The sequence below is a fragment of the Coturnix japonica genome, chromosome 3, assembly GCF_054131305.1.
Source record: "Coturnix japonica strain WE chromosome 3, WE-NBRP24, whole genome shotgun sequence".
Lineage (NCBI taxonomy): Eukaryota > Metazoa > Chordata > Aves > Galliformes > Phasianidae > Coturnix > Coturnix japonica.
This window is the reverse complement of record NC_140665.1, coordinates 88,612,937-88,633,668: the sequence shown is the minus strand read 5'-3', so window position 1 is coordinate 88,633,668 and position 20,732 is coordinate 88,612,937. Positions and strand designations below refer to the sequence as shown.

The following is a 20,732-nucleotide window of genomic DNA, read 5'->3' as shown; positions in this document are numbered from 1 at the left end:
TTCTCCATGTACAGCACCATTACCCCATGACAGACCAGGAAGAGACCAGGCAACGCTCTTGCCTTGTGAGAGACTTACAGCATGGGGAGGAGGGGATAGATATAGGAAAGGAGCTGCTGACCGCAATTGCTTTCAACATCCCACTGATGTAGAGTGTGACCTCGGAAACGGGACTGAACCACCTTGTTTTGTTGCCTCTCTGGAGGGTTGTAAACACCCAGTACAGCTCCCATCTCCGGGCTGTCAGGAATAACACACGATAACACCGCCAAACACCATTCATCATTTTCATAGCACAATGCATTCTGTCACTGAGGGGTGGCTGTGACTGCGAGAGTCTCACTGAGCGCTTTTAAACACATGCCCTTTAGTGCTGTAGGTGTTCTTGAAAGGCTGAAAGCTTTGCTATCCAGAAGGATTTTTGTCAGCCAGGAATAAAGCAATTTGGGGCCAGCAAAAGGATTCTGTGAAGAGCTCGCATGGGAGATTACACTGGGGGGAAAAATGTTAATACTAATAGAAAACACTCCAGGGAGTGGAGGGAGAACATGCAGTTCCTTTAGATGAGAAATGCTGTTTATTTTTATAGCATTTATTTTTTTTCTCTACATACTACATATCTAAAAGTGGGAAGTGAAATCAATACTTTTTGGTCCAAAACCATGAGTCTGTTTGCTGCAGCTAGTGGAAAATCTCAGTGCATTGAAGTAGCATTAAAATTTATGTAAGTGTTTCCAGCAACGTCACGTTGGCAGCAGTAACACAGATGAGGGGGATATTTCAGCTGCTCCAGGATTAAAGAAAAGAAGGGTAGGATGAATGGCACTGCATTGAGGGGTTTTAGCTTGTAGGGTAGCTGTGTATTAGGCTCTGAGCAACCTGCTCTAGCTGTAGGTGTCCCTGTTCATTGCGGGGAAGTTGGCCTGGATGGCCTTTAAAGGTCCCTTCCAACTCAAAACGATGCTGTGATTCACTTGGCATAGCTGGAAGCCTTAATGCTGGGACGTGTCACAGCCAGACTGCAGTTAACTAACAGCATCCACACCAGGCACTCGGTCCTGTGCGTGCTGCCTGTAGGTGTGTACAGCTGAGATCTTCAGCCAGCTGGCTGAAAGAAGTGCTGATGGAAGGGCTGTCCCAGCCTGCGCCGCAGGGTGCAGAGGCTGTGCTGCTTTCTGTGGTTGCAGAGCTTGTGGATGGCTGTCAGCTGCTGAGCTTGAAGGGAAAAAAAACCTTCATGTATTCAGAGCATCGAGCTCTGCTGGCAGAGCAGGCACACTCCTGCCTAGTTTCTGTCTCCAGATTTAGCTCGAGCTAAAAATCTATTGGAAGGGACAGTTTCATGACAGAGGTGATCATTTAATATTGGCTGGAAGAGAGAGAAGCACATAAAGGCTGAGGTGGCAGCTGAGCACCACACCGGAGAACGTCCCTTGTTTCCAAACAGTGGATTTAGATTTAGGTCAGACAGACACTGGGAACCTGTTCTGTTCTATGTTCAGAAATTACATCATCTGCTTGGGATTTTGTCCTCTGAAAATGATAGGAATTCTCAGATTCCCTTCTCTCCCCAAAGCAAGGTCACTGTCAGTTGTCTTGTTTCCTGAAGCCAAATAAACACACCGACACTTTGGGGAATGAGGCAGTGTTACCATTTCAATATTCCTCGCTCAGAGATCTGTATTTGATCTGAATTGCTGCCCTCACTGTGACTTTACGATTTGATTCCCCAAACATCTTGCATTTGCAAAACTACACTCAGATATACCTGCAGCTTGAAAAACCCAGGATCCTATGCAAGTCTCAAGCTCTCGTTTTGTTAACTGTGTCAATAACCAGACAAGACAAAGAAAGAAAACGCTGGAAATTAAAATGCTTGGGCAAAGATTCAGCATTTAAAGGGATGAGGACATCTTTTAATCCCGACTTCTCCTGCTGTTGCTCTCTGTGGGATACCCCCACTAATTTTGAGAAGTTCTCTGCTGTTTAATTACCTTCTTTGCTGCTTGTCAGGGAACCAGTAAGTTGTGCCTATCAATGAGCCGCATCGACTGGTAGAAAATTGGACCCAGTCTGCTTCTCCTGGTGGCTGTACGGCTCTGGCACCCTAAACCTAAATAACAGCCCATTCTTTTCCTCCCTTTGTGGGTAAATTGTGAGCTGTTATTGCTGTCTTTCTGCTTTTTCACTATTTATTTATTTATTTTTAATAATCATGGGCACTCTCATATATATATATATAAAACAGGATTGTCTGCAAATATGCCCAAAGCTTGGATGGGATGAGGTGGCATCGATCCAGAGCAGCCAGGATGAGGCAACAGCTGCATCCTCCTGCCCACCATTCTACACACTCACTGTAGATTGGAATCTAAATTTGTAGTTCCCAAGCTGACTTGTAGAATAGCAGCTTTTCACAGTCATCGCCTTCAAGCCGGTGCTGGTGCTGCTTTGCATTTGGTACCACAGAACCACTGTTCAGGTGCTAAAAATACAGTGTGGGGTGCCTCGCTGTTAAAATACGTTTTCCAATGTTCTGTCAATTGGGTAGAAAGCAGGGAGGAAAGTGGCGCCTTCCTCGGAGCTCATTTTGTATGGAGGAGCTCAGATATAGAAAGACCACATTCTAACACCTTTAGAGTTTCATTGGCCCTTGCTCATAACATTGAGCAACTTGAGAGGTTGGCTCTGGCTGGTTCCTTTTGGGAGCACATCATGTGTCCAGCCTGAGGGCTGAGGCACGAGGAACGTCTCAGTGAGCAGCTGGTTGGAGGATGCTGCTATCACCTGAACTGCAGAAATGGCAGAGAGCTGGTTACGTGCTTTGGAGGATCAGGGTCTCTGTGCATAATACAATTATCTGAATGTCTGAAGTATTTGCTCTTTTAATAAAAGAGGAAATTTAAATGCAAAACTTCTCTTAAGGCCCATTAAGCTTTAAGGCTCGCATGCAACAATCAGCTCGCTCACGCTATGCTTTCCCCAGCTCTTCTCACTTTGACAGATGACACATGCATGCTGTGTGCCAGAACTGAGCTCTGCCCTCATTTACACCAGGAACCCTCATTAAATTCAGCTGAATTCATTGAATTTAACAGGATTTCCTGGTGTAATTAATGTTTTGAGGACGAATTTTGTCTTCTTTAACATGTATACGTACACAGCGTTTAGATACCGCCTGAACACAGGAAATTCAAGCACTTCTTTATGTGTCACACCCAAACCATACAGCCACATGGACACAGTTCCCCACAGTTTACCAACAGTTAACGATTTGCATCCACCCAGCAGTGGTAATATGCTTTTGCATTTAGATTTTAATTATTCTGCAAGTTTACCAGGATGTCACTTGTTTAATGGCCTGCTGAGACTGGAGGTCACCCGGTCCTAGTCTCCTCTACCATGCTTTTATCTGTGTGAAAGCCTCTACTAATAAGAACAGAGAAACACACCAAAATGAGCCCTGCACAGTAATACATATGTATTAGAATTCAGAGAAACTTGGAGAAGAGGGGATTACGTTTTCAGGGTGTTGGTTTGGTTTCTTTTTAATTTGACTCTGACTGGGATCATCAATTTTTATTCTCTGCGATCTGAACACAGGCTGCTATTTGCACACACGGTGAGCATAAGGCACTACTGAATGCAGTTTCAAAGGAAGCAGTTTTATCCCCTGATTGTACAGAAGCAAAGTCCCTGCCGGGTGATGGTGACTGAGACTACTTACAACTGGAAAAGGCAAATCCAGTTTACACAAGAGTCACAGGAGTTGCAGAAGTGAGATCGCATAAGAAAGCAGTAAGACACCCGACCTTAAGCAGAATGTGTAGGGATCTCTGTTATTAATTTAAATGCCTTTATAAAACTGTTTGACTGGACTTGTTTGGTGCTTTCAGCCTCTGGATACAATGAAGGCTGTTATGCACTGGGATTTCTTCCCATCCTTAAGAAATCCCCCCAGATGAAAAAGTGACCTATGCTGAAGATGACGGAACACTAATATTACTTACAATGAGCAATGGCATCTCCAGAGGTCCCTTCCAACAGCCACCACCCTGTGATTGCGTATGATGGTTATCTAACAACCTCACTTGAGAGCAATGGACACACAAAGGTACAGTAGTCAATATTTGGACTGGGGGAAATGACACATGCTATTAAAGCAACTGAATAAATGTGCTTTCAGAACTGGGTTTTCCATAGTATACATGGTCAGTAACTTCTGGCTGATGAAATTAGCTCAGATCATTTACTCACTAATTACTGAAAAAGGAGGCATCAAAACGAATAAGGTCAAATGCATTTTTTCTCTTACAAAAATAAGAATCTGAGTAGTGGAGTGTATGTATATATGCATTGTAACAAGGAATAACTAAGCAGGGGTGAAGCCGGCTGTAGGTCAGCACAAAGTCTTCGCAATGACATGAGTATTAAGAGACAACACAATAATGCCACTGATTCTTTATAACCGAATAGACTTTATGTTACATTTACACAATAGCAAGAGTATATACAACTTTTAAAATCAGCCCTGCAGGAAAACACTTCGTTGGAAATGATCTAACCTAACTTGAGACACTGAGTATTAAAGCTGTCGCCCTCTTTAACAGCCACAGCCTCTAACAGAGCCTGCTTCTTCTGCATACTGCGCGATGACTCCAACTCGTACATGGTTGTTAGGTTGAAGAGAACACTCTCGTGTAGGTAGTGCTTCGGGTCCTGCTGAACCATTCCTTCCAACTGGCGAAGGGAATCCTTCAGTTTTCCCAGATAAAGAAGACAAACAGCAGCGTTGTTATTAGCCTAAAGAAAAACAAATCGTAAGTAAGTAACTGTGTATACACATATGTATGTATTCATGAATGATAAAGGAAAAAAGAAGTCTGAAGTAACAAATTTACCATGATCTAAGAACTATTTTCTGTGCATGCTCAAGTAACGTGAATAGATTCTCACTCCTGTATTTATATCCTTTCCGTCTTTTCACAAGGTTTACCCTGTGCCAGTAGGACATGATGACTTCTGTGAGCTCACATTCATCTGCACCAATGGAGGTGACCCACTGCTGAAATGCACCACCCACTGCCTCACCGTGCTCACATTCGCTGTTTCACAGAATCACAGAATTGTAGGGGTTGGAAGGGACCTCTAGAGATCATCGAGTCCAACCCCCCTGCCAAAGCAGGTTCCCTACACCACATCACACAGGTAGGCGTCCAGGCGGGTCTTGAATATCTCCAGAGAAGGAGACTCCACCACCTCCCTGGGCAGCCTGTTCCAGTGCTCCGTCACCCGCACTGTAAAGAAGTTCTTCCGCACATTTGTGCGGAACTTCCTATGCTGTACTTTCATCCCATTACCCATAGTCCTGTCCCCACACACTACTGAAAAGAGACCAGCCTCACCACTATGGCTCCCACACCTCAGGTAATTATAAACCTGGATCAAGTCCCCTCTCAGCCTGCTTTTTTCAAGGCTAAGATTTGGTCTCCATAAATGTTCAGCAAATGCTGATGAACATTGATGGGTGAATTTTTTTCTACATGGAGAAATTCAGAGCCACACCTTTGCTTCATTCACACTTTCATATCAGACGTCATTTTGTCAGACTGCCCCTCTGCTGCCATCTGTCACGTGGCAACAAAATGTGATGGAATATTGGTGGGAAGGTTTCCATTCCACCAATAGCCACCTATGACATTGTGGGTCTATGTAATAAAATAGGAGGTATTTCTTTCGGAGCAGTCTTTCTAATACAGGACACTAGATAGATAGATATCATCTTTGAGAAACTTCACAGGCCTCTGCATGTTGTCATTTTCACAGCTTTTTTAACATTTTCACTGTATCTTCCAACACATTTTCTCTCTGGCTTATGTATAGAAGTTCCACACGAGCAACAGGAAGAAATGACCCTATCACAAAGATACCTACAACCCACTTCTGGTAAGTTCAGCAAATAGGGCAGTCTAATATATCTTAAATGATCGTATCAGGTTCCACGTTTTCTTTTCCAAACATCAGGTTTTATGAGTTACCAACAGATTCCATCACCACAAAGCCATATATAATTTGTTTAGCAGCAGAAACTTTCATACTTCACAGCTGTAGATAACGGATAGATAAGGGAATATACCCTTTCAAATATTCTTTTTCACTCTCCTCAGGAACCCTTACTAGTAGATTTCTCACCGTTTATCATACGCACTGTTTCACACCTGCAAAATGATGCAATTCATGGGCTGCTTAAACTCAGTCCCCTCTGTCCTTATGTGGCCTTGGATGAGGCTGCAGGGGTAAGCTGTGTGAGTTCTCAGGAGCCACTCACAAGAAGTTGCCACATGTAAATGAAAAATGTGAATAACCTGCTCTTCTTTGATTGCCTTTTGTGATGGAACCAGAGGCTGTGATGTGCAAGGTGTTAAAATGACAATATCCCTTCAATGCTGTGTGAAAGCAAGTTAATCTCACGTACAGTGGCAGCTGCCATTACTTTTTCTGACATGCACATCTATGCTAAAAACAGTGAGTGCAAATAAAAACAGGAAAAAAAGCTCCCAAAGATCCCATTAAACATAACGTTTTGGAATGCCTATATGCACAACTAAGTGTAAACCAGTTCTTTATTTCCCATCCTTGTCTGCACCTTACCCTTTTGTATACTAAAAAACTCAGGCACAATATCAACTCTGGGTACTTATTAAATATACGTATGAAGGTATTACAACAATAATGAAGGCGTTCATTATAAATGGAGCAATTTGGAAGTTTACCACAGCATTCGATGAGTCGATCCTTAAGATTTCTGTGAAGAATCGATGGGCTTCTGCAAAATTATTCTGGCCGAGGTGGAGAAATGCTCTAGAAAGTAAGTGACACATGAATGAGTTCTCCTGCAAAACCCAAGGTGAGAATGTATTTTAAAAAGAATGGACATCGTTTTTTATTTTTCCTATTATTGATGTGAGAGTTTCTGACATTTGTTCTTCACGCTGTAATCCTGAACCGGCAAGGAGACACTGATTTACAGACAAAAGGAATGACAACTCAGATCATTTGGCTATTATACATTTTGCCTACCAAAGCAAGAGTCTCCACAGTGTTTTCATTAATTCAAACAAAGACACTCTCTTCCTGGAATTATTTCCTCTTATGAAATTAGCTATGCTATATCATTTTCAGAGCACTTCTGAACTGTATTTTCTAAACATATCAGGCCAACATGCTAAACGTTCCAAGTGGAGCCACCCATTGTGCAGCTCAATTACTGCTTTGTCATCCATCCCTCCTTGAAACTAACAAGCAGTAACTTTACTAGCAGGTCTGATTTTAGAATAAAGGCCCCAAATTGCTTCTCCTTTCCTAAGTGTTGTTACTGTACCATGTAATACAGACCCTGTGGGTCCATATCCTGTTAATTCTGACTTAAGACAGATGTAGTTACATAAAAGAAAGAAAGAGAACAGAACTGTCTCAAAGGTAGCTTAATACTCATAATGTATACTTTGCAAAACTGTACTTTCAAGCTTCATTTAGCCATTAAGTTATCTACCTGTTCATTAAAACCATAATTTGGCTCTGTAGTCCATCCAATTTGTGAGTCACTTTCTCAACATCCTGAAAATACTTTTCTGCAGTTTTTATGTCTCCAATCTAGGGAGTAAAGAGAAGAGATTAGAAGAGATCCAGACTGATGACATCTCTTACAAAGGATAAGAACATGAAAACCCATCAAACGTCATTATCTAATTGTTTGGTACCACGCTGACCGGTTAACATTTGTTATCAAACAAGTTCCTTGAAGAACCACACTAAGATTATGAGAAAGAACATTCAAATCACTGAGGCCCCACCTCCTCATTTTTGTAACATTAGCTGAAATTGAGCAGAGGTCAGAACGACTTCCAGTAAGACTTGATGTTTGTCTACAAGAAACGATGGCAGATGCTCACTGCTCACAACCAGAAGCTGTCAATAAGCATGACAACTGGCAAGCAACTGCTTGGTAGTTGGCACAGGACGTGTGCTCAGTCAGCACAACACTTCTGGGTCATGACCACTTGAATGCACCAGACCAAAACATGCTAGAAAACAGACCCGGTGCAATGGGTCACTGAGGGGGGACAGCCTGTCTGCAGACTGAAAAACACTGGCTACTGGCAAATGCAGACTGAAGGAAAGAAGGATCTGAAAGCTGGCATTCCAGAACTCTTCAATACCCTTAGTATTACAAAACACACTCTGCCCTGCTGCACTTTTATGCCACCTTTTGTTCTGTTCATAGTGGTCAGGGAGAACAGCACAACTCTTTCAACAGGAGCCTGCAACCACCGTGTGCTTAAGTCTACTGTTTGTCTGGAAACCAGGATTATTTTTCTGAAGTACTCCTAAGATTTATTTGCTGCTTTTAACTCTGTATTTGTGGCAGCATTGTAGAGGGTAAGGTCAGACAGCTTTCCACTTCTGAAATTCTTTAATGCCGTTACTTAAATGGCAATTTTGGATAGGTGAGCCAGCAAGCAGTCGATTAAAAACATTCAATAAATACCAGAGACTAAAATGTACTCACTGTTTCTTCATTACATGTCAATTTCTGCTTTACAGGTCAGGAAACTCTTGACAGAATTATGGTGTTTCTTACAATTTCTGTGTGGTAGCCTCTATCTTCTCCTGAATTCTCCATTCTCTTAACCCTATTTTCCACTTATATGAAGGCATCAGCTCAGGGCTGGCAGCACATCAGATCAAGGCCTCTTAACAACAGTTGTAAGCATAGAATATTGCTTTTTGATTAAACCATCAGCATAATTTTATACACCATCTTTTTTGCTCGCCAATAGATGCATGTGTGATTTTAACACTACAGGTGCTTCGTATTTCCTAGCATTACTTAATGCTATGTACTGATCTTTTCTGTTTTTGTCCACTGCCTCTATAGTATGACAGTTTTAGCTATAGTTTTCAATGCAACAACTATTCATTACATAGCTGCCAACAGCAATATTACCTGACAGATATAGAACAAAGTGCATACCTGAAGGAAAATCCTTCCGATTCCACTCAGCATCTGAGGCTCTTGCTGTGGGTAATATTTGATGACAGTGTGATAAGCATCAACGGCAAGCACATAGTCCTAAGGGGTGAAATGCACACAACCAAATGTTTAAGCTCAGCATTCTTCAGCCTTAACGTAGCCTTGTTTTCAAAGATAATGGTAGACAGAAGCAAAATAACAGCATCATGTGAATGGGACAGAATTCCTGCCTATCAGTTCAGGCTGACTGGATTCTCTGTATATTGATGGATACAAGAACTGTTAAAACAGGAGACCGGGATGAACATTTACTCTCAAGATTAGATTATTTAGGATGAGAGTCAAAAGCTTTGGTAGGTTGGCAGGCAGCGGCTCTGAGACCCGCTACAGATCACTGCTCCTGCACCCTCTGCATTGTCACCGGTGGCGGGGGATTAGATACATCTGTATTTCCATTTCTCACAGGAAAGAAATGCACATATGATTAGTTATTACACTCCAGCTTACTCATGGTAAAATTCAATGAATTATCTACCTGGGCAGTAAACTAGAGCCTGTCTACATGGCCTCTGGCAGACATACACAAGAAACTCATTACATGCTCTAAGGGAAGACATACAGAGGCACACTCCAAGCCTCAGCTCAATTCAGACCAGAGGCACAGAGCTTGTATTTGCTTGCAAAAACCACTCAATAGCAAAGACAGAAGACTGTGCTGTACTAACCCGATGCTTCCTAACAGTTCTGCCCTTCAACTTCACACAAGAATTTTCCGGCGGGTGTTTAGAAGCAAAAGATATCAAAGAATAATCTTTCAAAACTGCACAGACATCTTGGCATACTCTGTACCATACATTTTTTTTTGGTCAAATTATAGTGCTCATTAAACTTTTCCCTAATGTGATCACAGCTATTGCTCGAAGTACTTATTCTTTACCTCCTCCTCAGTCTGAGGAGGCCACATGCCCCTGCTGGACTGTATGTCCATGGAACCTGCCTATTTCAAAGGGGGCAATGAATCCTATCACAGGAGCTAGCAGGGCTTACTGAAAGAGCTTTAAACTAGCTACAACGGGAGAAGAGGATGAAACAGGGCTTACAAGAGATGAGCCTAGGGGAACACTGCTTGAGCTGGGGGTGAGGCAGATGACTTGGCTGAAGAGCATGTACACCAATGCATGCAGCATGGGCAACAAGCAGGAGGAGCTGGAATTGACTGTGTGTCAGGTGAACTATGACGTAGTTGCTATTACCGAAACATGGTGGGACCACTCCCATGACTCTAGTACTGTGATGGATGGCTACAACCTCTTCAGAAGGGATAGACAAGGAAGGAAAGGTGGTAGTGAAGGGTGGTGATGTGGCCCTTTATATTAAAGAGTGTTTTGATGTTGAAGAGCTTGGGGTTGGGAATGATCCTGTGGGTAAGGATCCAGGGAAAGGCCTGCAGGGGCGACATCTTTGAGGGGGTTATATTATATCTATTATAGACCTATAATAAATATATTATATAGATATATCTATATATATATATCTATTATAGACTGCCTAATCAGGATGAAGAGATGGATGAGGCATTCTATGAGCAGCTTGCGGAAGTCGCACGTTTGCCAGCACTCATTCTCTTGGGAGACTTAAGTTCCCTGATATATGTTGGAAATACAATACAGCACAGAATAAGCAGTCCAAGAGGTTTCTAGAGTGTACTGAAGATAACTTCTGGGTGACCAGGCTGGTAGATGAGGGTAAGGCAGTTGATGTAGTCTACCTAGACTTCAGCAAAGCCTTTGACATGGTCTCTCACAGTATCCTACTGGGGAAAGTGGCTGCCCATGGCCTAGAGAGGTATACCCTTCCATGGGTAAGGAACTGGCTAGAGGGCTGTGCCCAGTGGGTAATGGTTAATGCAGTTAAGTCCAGCTGGTGACCCATTACAAGTGGTGTCCCCCAGGTTTTGGTACTGGGGCCCATCTTGTTTAACATCTTCATTGATGACCTAGATGAGGGGATTGAGTGTACCCTCAGTAAGTCTGCAGATGACACCAAGTTGGGAGGTAGTGTCAACCTGCCTGCAGGTAGGGAGGCCCTCCAGAGGGATCTGGATAGGCTGGATTGCTGGGCTGAAGTGAATGGGATGAGGTTCGACAAGGCCAAGTGCCAGGTCCTGCACTTTGGCCACAATAACCCCATGCGGCGCTATAGGCTTGGGGCGGAGTGGCTGGATGACTGTGAAGAAGAAAGGGACCTGGGGGTGTTGGTCGATGCTGGGCTGAACATGAGCCAACAGTGTGCCTAGGTGGCCAAGAAGGCCAACAGCATCCTGACCTGTATAAGAAATAGTGTGGCCAGCAGCTTCAGTGAGATAAACATCCCTCTGTACTCAGCTCTGGTGAGGCCGCATCTCGAGTACTGTGTTCAGTTTTGGGCTTCTCACTACAAGAAAGACACTGAGGCCCTGGAACGTGTCCAGAGAAGGTTAACAAAGCTTGTGAGGGGTCTGGAGTACAAGTCTTATGAGGAACGGCTCAGGGAGCTGGGATTGTTTAGCCTGAAGAAGAGGAGGCTCAGGGGAGACCTCATTGCACTCTACAACTTCCTGAAGGGAGCTTGTGATGAGGAGGGGCTTGGCCTCTTCTCCCAGGTAACAAACAGGACCCGAGGAAATGGCTGCACGTTGTACCAGAAGAGGTTTAGATTAGACATAAGAAAGAACTTTCTCAGAGCGGGGTCAGGCACTGGAATGGCTGCCCCGGGAGGTGGTGGAGTTGCCATCCCTGGCAGTGTTCAAAAGGCATCTGGATGAGGAACTACAAGATCTGGTTTAGTGGCTTGTGGTAGGAATGGGAGGATGGTTGGACTAGATGATCTTGTAGGTCACTTCCAACCCTGTGATTCTATGATTCTATGATTTTTTTTTTCCTGAGATGGCACTTTAAATGATCGAGTCCCATTTGACCTGTACATCAGGTCATCATTTGGAACATAATGATCTCTTTCACACACACAAAAAACAAGAGAAGTCTTTGGAGTCTCATCTGCATATGAGACAAATTGCTCAGTCCATGACAGCTGAGACAGACTTAAATCTGGACGCACTTTGTAGGATCTTTATTTTGCAGATAACTTGAATCATGCATGTATCAAACTATTAAACTTGAACATCTAACAATTAACATTTAGAGTTCATTCCAATTCTAGTGTGCCAAACAATGCTTATTCATAGAATCATAGTATGGTTTGGGTTGGAAGGGACCTTTAAGATCACCTAGTTCCAACCCCCTGGTATAGGCAGGGATGCCACCCACCAGACCAGGCTGCTTACAGCCCCATCCAGCCTCGCCTTGAATGCCTCCAGGGAGAAAGAATCCACAACCTCCTCAATGGCAATGGCAAGAGTTCAGAGCAAAGAAAACAGTCCGTGTATGTAAAAATATATCTGTTTGAATTCTGATTCATTCAGCATCCACAACTCAAGCACTCAAGCATGATGGAATTTATACTGCCACCATTTCTCATAAGTTTATGACTTAGGAAAAGCTCATGTTTTTCTCCACATCAGCTCTCACTACTGGACTTTCTTGATTGTGGAGTGCCCCTGTGTTGGGTTCTGCATAACATTCTTCAACCTGATTCCTTAGAACAACCCCAGCCATGCTTGCATTAGCTATTAATCCTTGCAAGAGTGGCATTTATAAAAAGTGAAAGATTATCTGTGACTCTGAACTTTACCTCTTTGAGAATAAAATGTGCTTACTGAAGAAATAATTTTATCATAGCAAATTCAACACTTCGGCTTGGTGTCTCTCAACCTGCAGTCTAAACGCATCCCTTGTTCACAGCTCACTCCTGTGCATGCTTTACATCAGTCCCCACAACAGTGATGTGCAGCATCACTACAATACATCTACTGATACAGAAACAACTCCCTGGTGACTGCACAGTTAAGCTGTCAGAGAGGTGCTGTGGCCAGCTCAGTCTGACCAGCCTGAAGGAAGCCTCAGCTGCAGCAGCTGCTCGAGGGGGCCCTGTCTGCCCAGCTCAAATGCAGGGCTCCCAGTGCAGATGGGCAGCAGTTTGGGCAGGAACAAGCAGGCAAACAACATCCTAGAGGCCCCTGACTCAGCGGCTGCATGGCCTTGACCTAGCCAGGCAAACAGACCCCCTTCCCCTTTTACATTCCCTATCAAACATTGTCTTGTTTGCATTCTGTATGTATTTTAATTAGATAAGATTCACACCTCCTAGAACATGAGAGTAGAAGTGAGGCATTAAGAGTCTACGCCCTGTATTTATGGATCAGGAAACATATCACATCCTGTTTCTATGTGATGGCACAGCACATAGCACCTGTTCTTATTTACCCCCTGCCCTGCAGCACCTGTCAAAAAACAGGACTTATTTCTTCCTGAAGACGACAAGAGGTTAAACCATGTGCGCCTAAAGCCACTCCTGAGCACAGACAAGGCTGGCCACAGCACGAAACAGCAACAATGCACAGTCAGAGCATCCAGACTCACTTCCAACTACAATCTCATTTTGTAGCTGCTTCAGTACACGCACACGAAACTTACCACCTACAGCAAGTTTTATATGCTTGTACTTCCCCATACTCCCACACTAATGTGGAGGCAGAAGTTGGACTTTGAGAATACCCCATATACTGCCAGAACTATTCTATTTGTGGTATGTTGTAAAGATACCCTATCTGACAGTCCCTTATGAAGGAGCATTTGTAACGCAGATGTGATGCTGTGCTATGTTCTAGAGGCCACGTTTTAATTCCCAGCTTTACATGGTAAAAGAACAGCTATCTGTGAAAGTGATAAATGAGAAGCCCTCCAAGGAAAGTGGAGCCTTGCTTAATACAAGTTGTGGTTGAAACAAGTAAGAAATATTCAGCACCAGCACTAAAAAACCCAGCAATGCAGTTTGTGATCTTAAAGCTTAAAGGTGGAGTTGACAGATTATCACTGTCCTTTACCCTCTGTCAACAGCGACCTTTCAGATTTTCCACATCTTTCATAGGAAATCCCAAAAGGAGAAAAGTTACACAGTTCAGGATATGAATGAGAGTGGGCCTGTTGCTTTGTAATTCGGTAAACTCATCCAAAAGAAGTTCTGTCAAGGCACTGGATCCACTTACACAAAAACAGCACGCGGGGCTGGTTTTCCTCTGATGCACTGCAGTGTAACTCTCTTTCCCTTAATGGTCACCACGTTTTACATTTTTGTGTTTTTCCAACCTCATTGCAAGCACCTAAATTATCTATTATACGCTATCTACAAATAAGCATAAATGATCATGATGTGCAGAATGCTGATAGTAGGTTCAGAAACCATAGACTAAAATCAGCGTTAGTTATACAAACTCATAAAGACTGTATTTTGGGAAACAGGGATAATTTATCCTTCCTCTCTACCTGGTGCACTTGGGGAGGAGTTATGAAAGCAGAGATTCACAGCGTTATGAACCCGGAGGGTCACACTGCAGCAGTTAGGCAAAATACATGTTTCTTGCAGTTTTCTTTATATCATAAAGAAAACAAAGTTCGCACGCATCAGTGCTCTGCATCATCGGTACAAGGTGCTACCGCCTTCTTCATAGAGTTTTAACTGTATTTAGATTCCAATTAAAAATGATTCCAAGGCTTTTTACAAAGCTAAGACAACACTGGCAAAAAAAAGTCCTACAAAATGCAAAACATGCCTTTAATTAGAGTGCATTTATAATATATATGGAAAGTACTTAAGTATTTATTCCTCTGAGAGGTAGAAGTCTGATAAGATAATGTCAAAAGCAATTTTAGCTCAGATGAAAAGAACTTTAAAAAGTTCTTAAAGCACTTCCATAGTGATTTACCAAAATGACAGACATTTTGCAATTACATTGTTGAAATGAAGCAATGCACATCATCAGCTGCATTTTAAATCAATGTTCTCTGCTGTTGCTATATTCAGGAAACAGTTCCATTGCGACCTAAGCCCACAGTTCTTGTAAACCAAAGTCTACAGTGATGCACGTTAACTTGTCTCTCCTTGCCTTCCTGCTGTATTACCACCTCCTAAGTTAGCCCCTGTACATGAGCACATAAAAGCTGATTTAGTTGCTATGACTGACATCCACCATTCCTTTAACTTGTCACTTAGTTAAGTCACCACACTAAGTTGTGTAGAGAAGGAAGGATGCTAAGAAATGTTGTTCAAAGAAGAAAGGGGTGAACAGAAAATCTACATATAGTCTTACATGCAGTGAGACTGCCTTAAACTGCTACTGAACAGTGTTGTTCAGACAGGAAGAGGGCTTAGCTGGTAGAATTCAGTGCCTAGAAGAGATGGCTCTAGTGCAAAGGAGGCTTGTGATTAGAAAGGAGATTTGTGATTTGTTGGCTTGTGGGTAAGTCTGGTTAAATTCGATTTGCACCCATACACAACTTTCAGAACAATGTACCGCCTCAATAATTACACGAGATGTTTAGCTATGAAACTAAAGAAGCCAAATAAATTTTAATAGATAAAAATTACCGTGTTACAAACAGAATTTGAGTCAGATAAGTAACACAAAAGAGATGACATGAAATAAACCTAATTGGCTTTGAGGAGAATTGAAACAGATTTAAAGAGCCATAGACCCAACATCTGATCTTTTGTTTGTTTGCTCTGTTTAATTTTTAAGAGTCAGCTCTGACAAGACTGCTCCATACTAAATGGCTGCTGAAGTTCGCTGGGCAAAGAAAAAGGCCATTAAAAATAATCATCTTCTTTATATACCACTGTTTTAATTGCTTTAACTTTAAATAATGATTCTTATTAATCTAACAGCGCAATTTAGACAATACTACTTGGATCAAACGTGACCACACTGCAGTTTTGTAAACGTCCACTAGATGGCAATACATGGCACTGACTTGGAAAACGAACACCTTTTTCTTCCCCAATTATTACATATACTTGAATAAAACGTTCCGTTTTTAAAGTGTCTTACACAACAGCAAAAGTAAATGGTAGAGGTGGAATGCTGTTCAATTAATATAATTGTTCATGGGAGAATTAAAAGAATTGTGTTAAAAGATTATTTGAAGAAACTGTTTTAAACTGAGCACTCCGGAAGGTGGAGATGGTGATTGCAGTATTGCTGGTTGTTAGAATGGTCTTAAAATTAAGTTTATAATTAGGCAATACAATTATTTCGCTGAAGATCTGTCACGCAGGCAGAATAAATTAAGTTGATACCCAGCTCTGATTCTAAATGCAACATGGCTGTGTACAGAAATCTTTAAGTCTCTCCACCTGCCCAGACAGGGGTATGTCTGAAAGCTGCGATACTCACAACTGCTCCACAGCCAACACCGAGATGCAGATTTCAGAGGGGAGGAATTACACTTAACCATGCAGCTGTAGGTAACCCAGAGGTTGCAGCTGAAATGTAGTTTTCTAAATTGACATCTGCGAGGCCCTAAATTAAACAGACCTTAGGAAGTATCCGAGCTGCAGTATTTCTGAAGCACTACTTTCAATTGGGTGCTAACTGGTATTCACAAACGTATTCATATTGCTAATAGAAAACAGCACTAAAAGGATCAAATCAGAAGGAAGATGAAAATGGTGAGTGAACTTGGATTAGTGTGCACAAGAGAAGGAAAGCACTGAAAATGTTAGAAAGAAATCACAGCCAAAACTGAAGTGAAACTGAAACAACTGATTACCAACATTTTCTTATTTCTGCTGTCTGCTTTGTTTGAGATGGTAACTTGTGCTTTTCTCCACTTGCCTAATGAAAAAGGACGTTCCTTAAGAACTGAACCTGTGTCAAGTGCCCACTTCAAAACAAACGCTTATCTATTTATTCAAATACTTCAAGGTTTAATGGACAATTGCATCTATTCAAGACAGAAATAATTTGATTACAGTGTAATTACAAGCAGAAATTTCCTTTTTCCCCTAATTCACATAAAAAGGTTTTTATGTTTCATGTGAGGGAGTATCTGGTAATAGTATCTCACCTGAAAAATGTGTGCTTTCTGTGTTACTACAGTATTATGAATGGAGCATCAAGGAAGCCCAGTTTGGAAAGCAGCTCAGTGAACGTCAGATTTGGCATGACCTTGGGCAATCAAACAACAGGGGGCAAGGAGTGCAAATTGTGGTCTGTGAAGATTATAGTGCTGACAGTATTGCTCTGAGTCTGTGCTGTTAATTAATTTGTGAAGCACAGTTAAGCTCTGCATAACAGCAGTTTGTTGCAAGCCTAGGATGGCGATAAACCTATTTCCCTGAGCATGAGGTGAATGACAGAAATGGTTTTATTTCTTCTGCTTGCTGAACACAAGGAGAAGCTTGTGCTCCACCAAATGCACCAGAAGGGTCTTAAAGAGAAAGGGGGAGACAAGAAAGAAACAAAACAAAACAGTGCTAGCCGGCTACTTATCCTTTTATTCCCTTCTTTTTCCTCTCACCTATTAATAAGGGTTTAAACTTAAAAGAAGATACCTTACAGCTGAGATAGGAAAGATGTATTTAGATGTTCTGGATCTCATCATATACCAAGTCTATAGTATTAATAATGCACACAAACAGAGCAACGTTATTAGTGCACACTTTGAAAAAGAGCACATAATTGCTTTTAATTACAACATTTAGTTAAGTGTTTGAAAAATTCAATTTAAAAATGCAAATTCTCTACTGTTATTGCACACTCTCCAGGATGATTTTGGGAGAAATAAGTAGATATGTTCCCAAAGAGCATTACTGCAAATAGCTATCTATTAAGTAAGGCATTATTAAGTCTAATTAATTCTTCAGTATGCAAAGCCTCCAAGTACAGTCAGGTATTCTTCCCTTATCTACACACCAGTAATTCTCCGGCACTTTCTCCAACGTTCTATTCTGGAATATACGGTACCTCTGCAGCTGCTGCCACCCACGTACCTTCATCATTAGCAGACAGTTTGCCATGGAGTACATCACCCGGCCCAGACGTGACCTCCACAGCTGAACAGAGGCTGCAAAATAAGAGCAGCTTGTGAATTTGCACAAATAAATTAGAGGTTCTTTTCTGCAATCAATTATCGGTCCTATGAATTACGATTCTGAAAGATCCCCCTCGTTAACATCGCTGGGTTTTAGCCTAGAATTTATAATTCTCAGCTATGCTGCATCATCAGACAGAAATGCTGCATCTCTGTGAGGGAATTACTCACACAGTTCTGGGGACCTTGTGATGGCACAATGCAGAGCAGCCAACAGCCACTCAGCCATGAGCTCAGGCCAAGCATTAAGCACTACAAGAAGCCACGTATGTTCCAATTTAAGAACAAAAGGTACATAAAAAGATTAAATTGATAACGAGCCACAATTTAAAAACACATCATCTACGGGACTGAATGTGATAAACTCAAAAATCAAACAAAACTAATGGCATTTCAGAGCCAAAGTGTGCAGAGTGAGAACTGTCTGGGTCTGGGACTATTTGTGCTTGCTTCTGACTTAGAGCTATGCAGGAAAAAAATCTGCCAAGCCTGTCTGCTTTCCCCGCGCTCCTGGAGCTTGCAGGCATTAAAAGCTGCAGCAGCAGGTTCTTCTCTATTGGTTTGCAGACAGACTCCTGATGTTTTAAGAGAGCATTTCATAAAGATTCCTATTTTTCTTGATCTATTTCACTAGATCAGTACTAGAAATATTCCTCTAATCCTCAAAATAAACATCAGGAGCACTCATTCTGTGCATTTGAAAAATAAATGGGTCTCAGTCAATCAGCTGCCAAGGTCAGTGTAATGATTAGAGGAGGGGAAGGAAAGGGCAAAAGGGCATTTTCTATGAGAGTGATGATAACTGAGACCACTCATCTACATCCTTACTGTAGCCCAGGATGAAAACCATAGCAGCTTGCACAGATATATATATTTTTAACACACATAAACGCCATTACAAATAGGAAGAGAATCTGGTGGCATGTCCACTCCTCTTTGCTTCCCATCCTAAAAACTTCAAACGTTTATTTTTGTTATTTGTGAAGGGCTCTGTATTTCATACTGCCACCCATTTCAACAGGATCTCTGTGTGCTAACTTGTAAAACCAGCATCTTATAGAATGCATTATCAGGCAGGTGATGCAATGCTCTGTCTCTCCTCCTGTTATAAAACTGCCAGACGAGGCGCTTTGCTTCAGACCAGAGGACATGTATATGATGAGCTGACTGGTGTGGCACCTTCTTACACCAGCAGTAAGGGAACTGGTCACTAAGCATGATTCCCATAATGAAGTATGGTTGCCTTCAAACAAATTTCCTGTTATGCTTTAGCCAGGTCTCACATGGAAAAAAAAAAGTAACAAATACCCACAACAGCAGCAAAAATAAAACCCATTAGCAGTCTCCTGTAGCTTAAAATGCAGTTAAGGAGCAGACCTGGCAAACTTTCATTGACAACAGCAGCCAGCAGTCCCCACAAACAGGGCATTTCCAGTAGCCTTGGCCTGTGGCAACCAGCAGCTGCTGCCTTTCACCCCATCCCTCCTTCTGAGCTCTTCTCAGCTCTGAAGCATCAGCACTGAGGGGCCAGAATCTCATGTGCCTGGAGGACACAGGATTATGATACAGCTAAGAAAAAAGTCCCTGTGCCCTAAAAGGGGAACTGACTCTTGATTTTAAAGGTACAGAGAATAAAAAAAAAAAAAAGAAAAAAAGATGATAGAAGGAACAAAACTGGAGTAGAAAGGTAATAGGAAAATGAGGTAAGCACACAGAGGCAAGAAGATTAGCAGATACATGGAGAGAAAAAGAGACTGATGTTGACCATTAATGTTAAGTACCAGATTCTCTGTTTTTTCCTAACCCTTTTTGAGGAGAGCAAATGTCTTTGTGACATACACTGTTCACACATGCAGTAACTTTCTTAGGGCTTAACTAGATGGTGTTTCAGTGAAGTACAATGATACACTGAAAATGCCTTATGTCCAGCCAAACTTGAAGGCCAGAACTTGAAGACAGAACTGCACCACTCCATGCAGACACAGTTTGAGGGATTTGTTCATAATAAATGATTACTCTGCTAACAACTGTACCTGGCTACTTCCCACCTCAGAGGCAGACCTTAACTTCTCGCATTCTCCATGTTATTTCCATGTTTCATGTCATCACAGAAAGAAGCTGGTAAGATTTCTTTGGACTGTTCGCAGAAGCTGAACAGTATGATATTTTTAATGTCCGTATTGCTAGGCACCATGAGTGGTTCACCTAATCCATTAACTATGCCTAAAATGTCAACTCATCTTCAATTCTTAAGAGCACACAAATTACCTCATTAGTATAAATTCCATTAAAAAAGAAAAAAAAAAAAGATGCTTGGACAACCAATTTATCCAGATGACCTTTATGCAGTAATGCATCTTCCACTATTGATGTTAACCAGCTTAGATAGAAGGAATAGGAAAGAAAAACCCATGTGATTTCATAACAAATGATGAAAATAATATAGATGTAGATCTGAAACTGTAGATATAGATCTGGAAATAATGTAGATCTGAAATTCATTTTAATAATTGACAGGCTTGACTCACCAAGTACCACACAGCTGCACTGAGATTAGACACCTGTATGGCAACATCCCAGGCAAGCAGAGCCAATGCACAACAGCAGGAAATGTAGAGAAATTCCCCAAATTTTAGATATTAGGACTGAGAGGAGCCAATGAGGTAACACTG

The 20,732-nt window shown here is 41.9% G+C and overlaps 1 protein-coding gene across 1 annotated transcript in view; it reads right to left on the bottom strand.

Annotated features, from left to right (window-relative positions):
- Nucleotides 1–4,458: 4,458 nt before the first annotated feature.
- The window catches only part of TRAPPC12 (trafficking protein particle complex subunit 12), a 41,506-nt gene continuing 25,232 nt past the window's right edge, over nucleotides 4,459–20,732 (bottom strand). The window contains exons 8-12 of the mRNA XM_015859351.3: nucleotides 17,960–18,033; nucleotides 9,035–9,133; nucleotides 7,553–7,653; nucleotides 6,774–6,861; nucleotides 4,459–4,803 (exon numbers count right to left, since the gene is read on the bottom strand). Of these exons, the coding sequence (XP_015714837.2) occupies nucleotides 4,561–4,803; nucleotides 6,774–6,861; nucleotides 7,553–7,653; nucleotides 9,035–9,133; nucleotides 17,960–18,033 (605 nt within the window). The 3' untranslated portion in view covers nucleotides 4,459–4,560. The remainder of the gene's footprint in view (nucleotides 4,804–6,773; nucleotides 6,862–7,552; nucleotides 7,654–9,034; nucleotides 9,134–17,959; nucleotides 18,034–20,732) is intronic.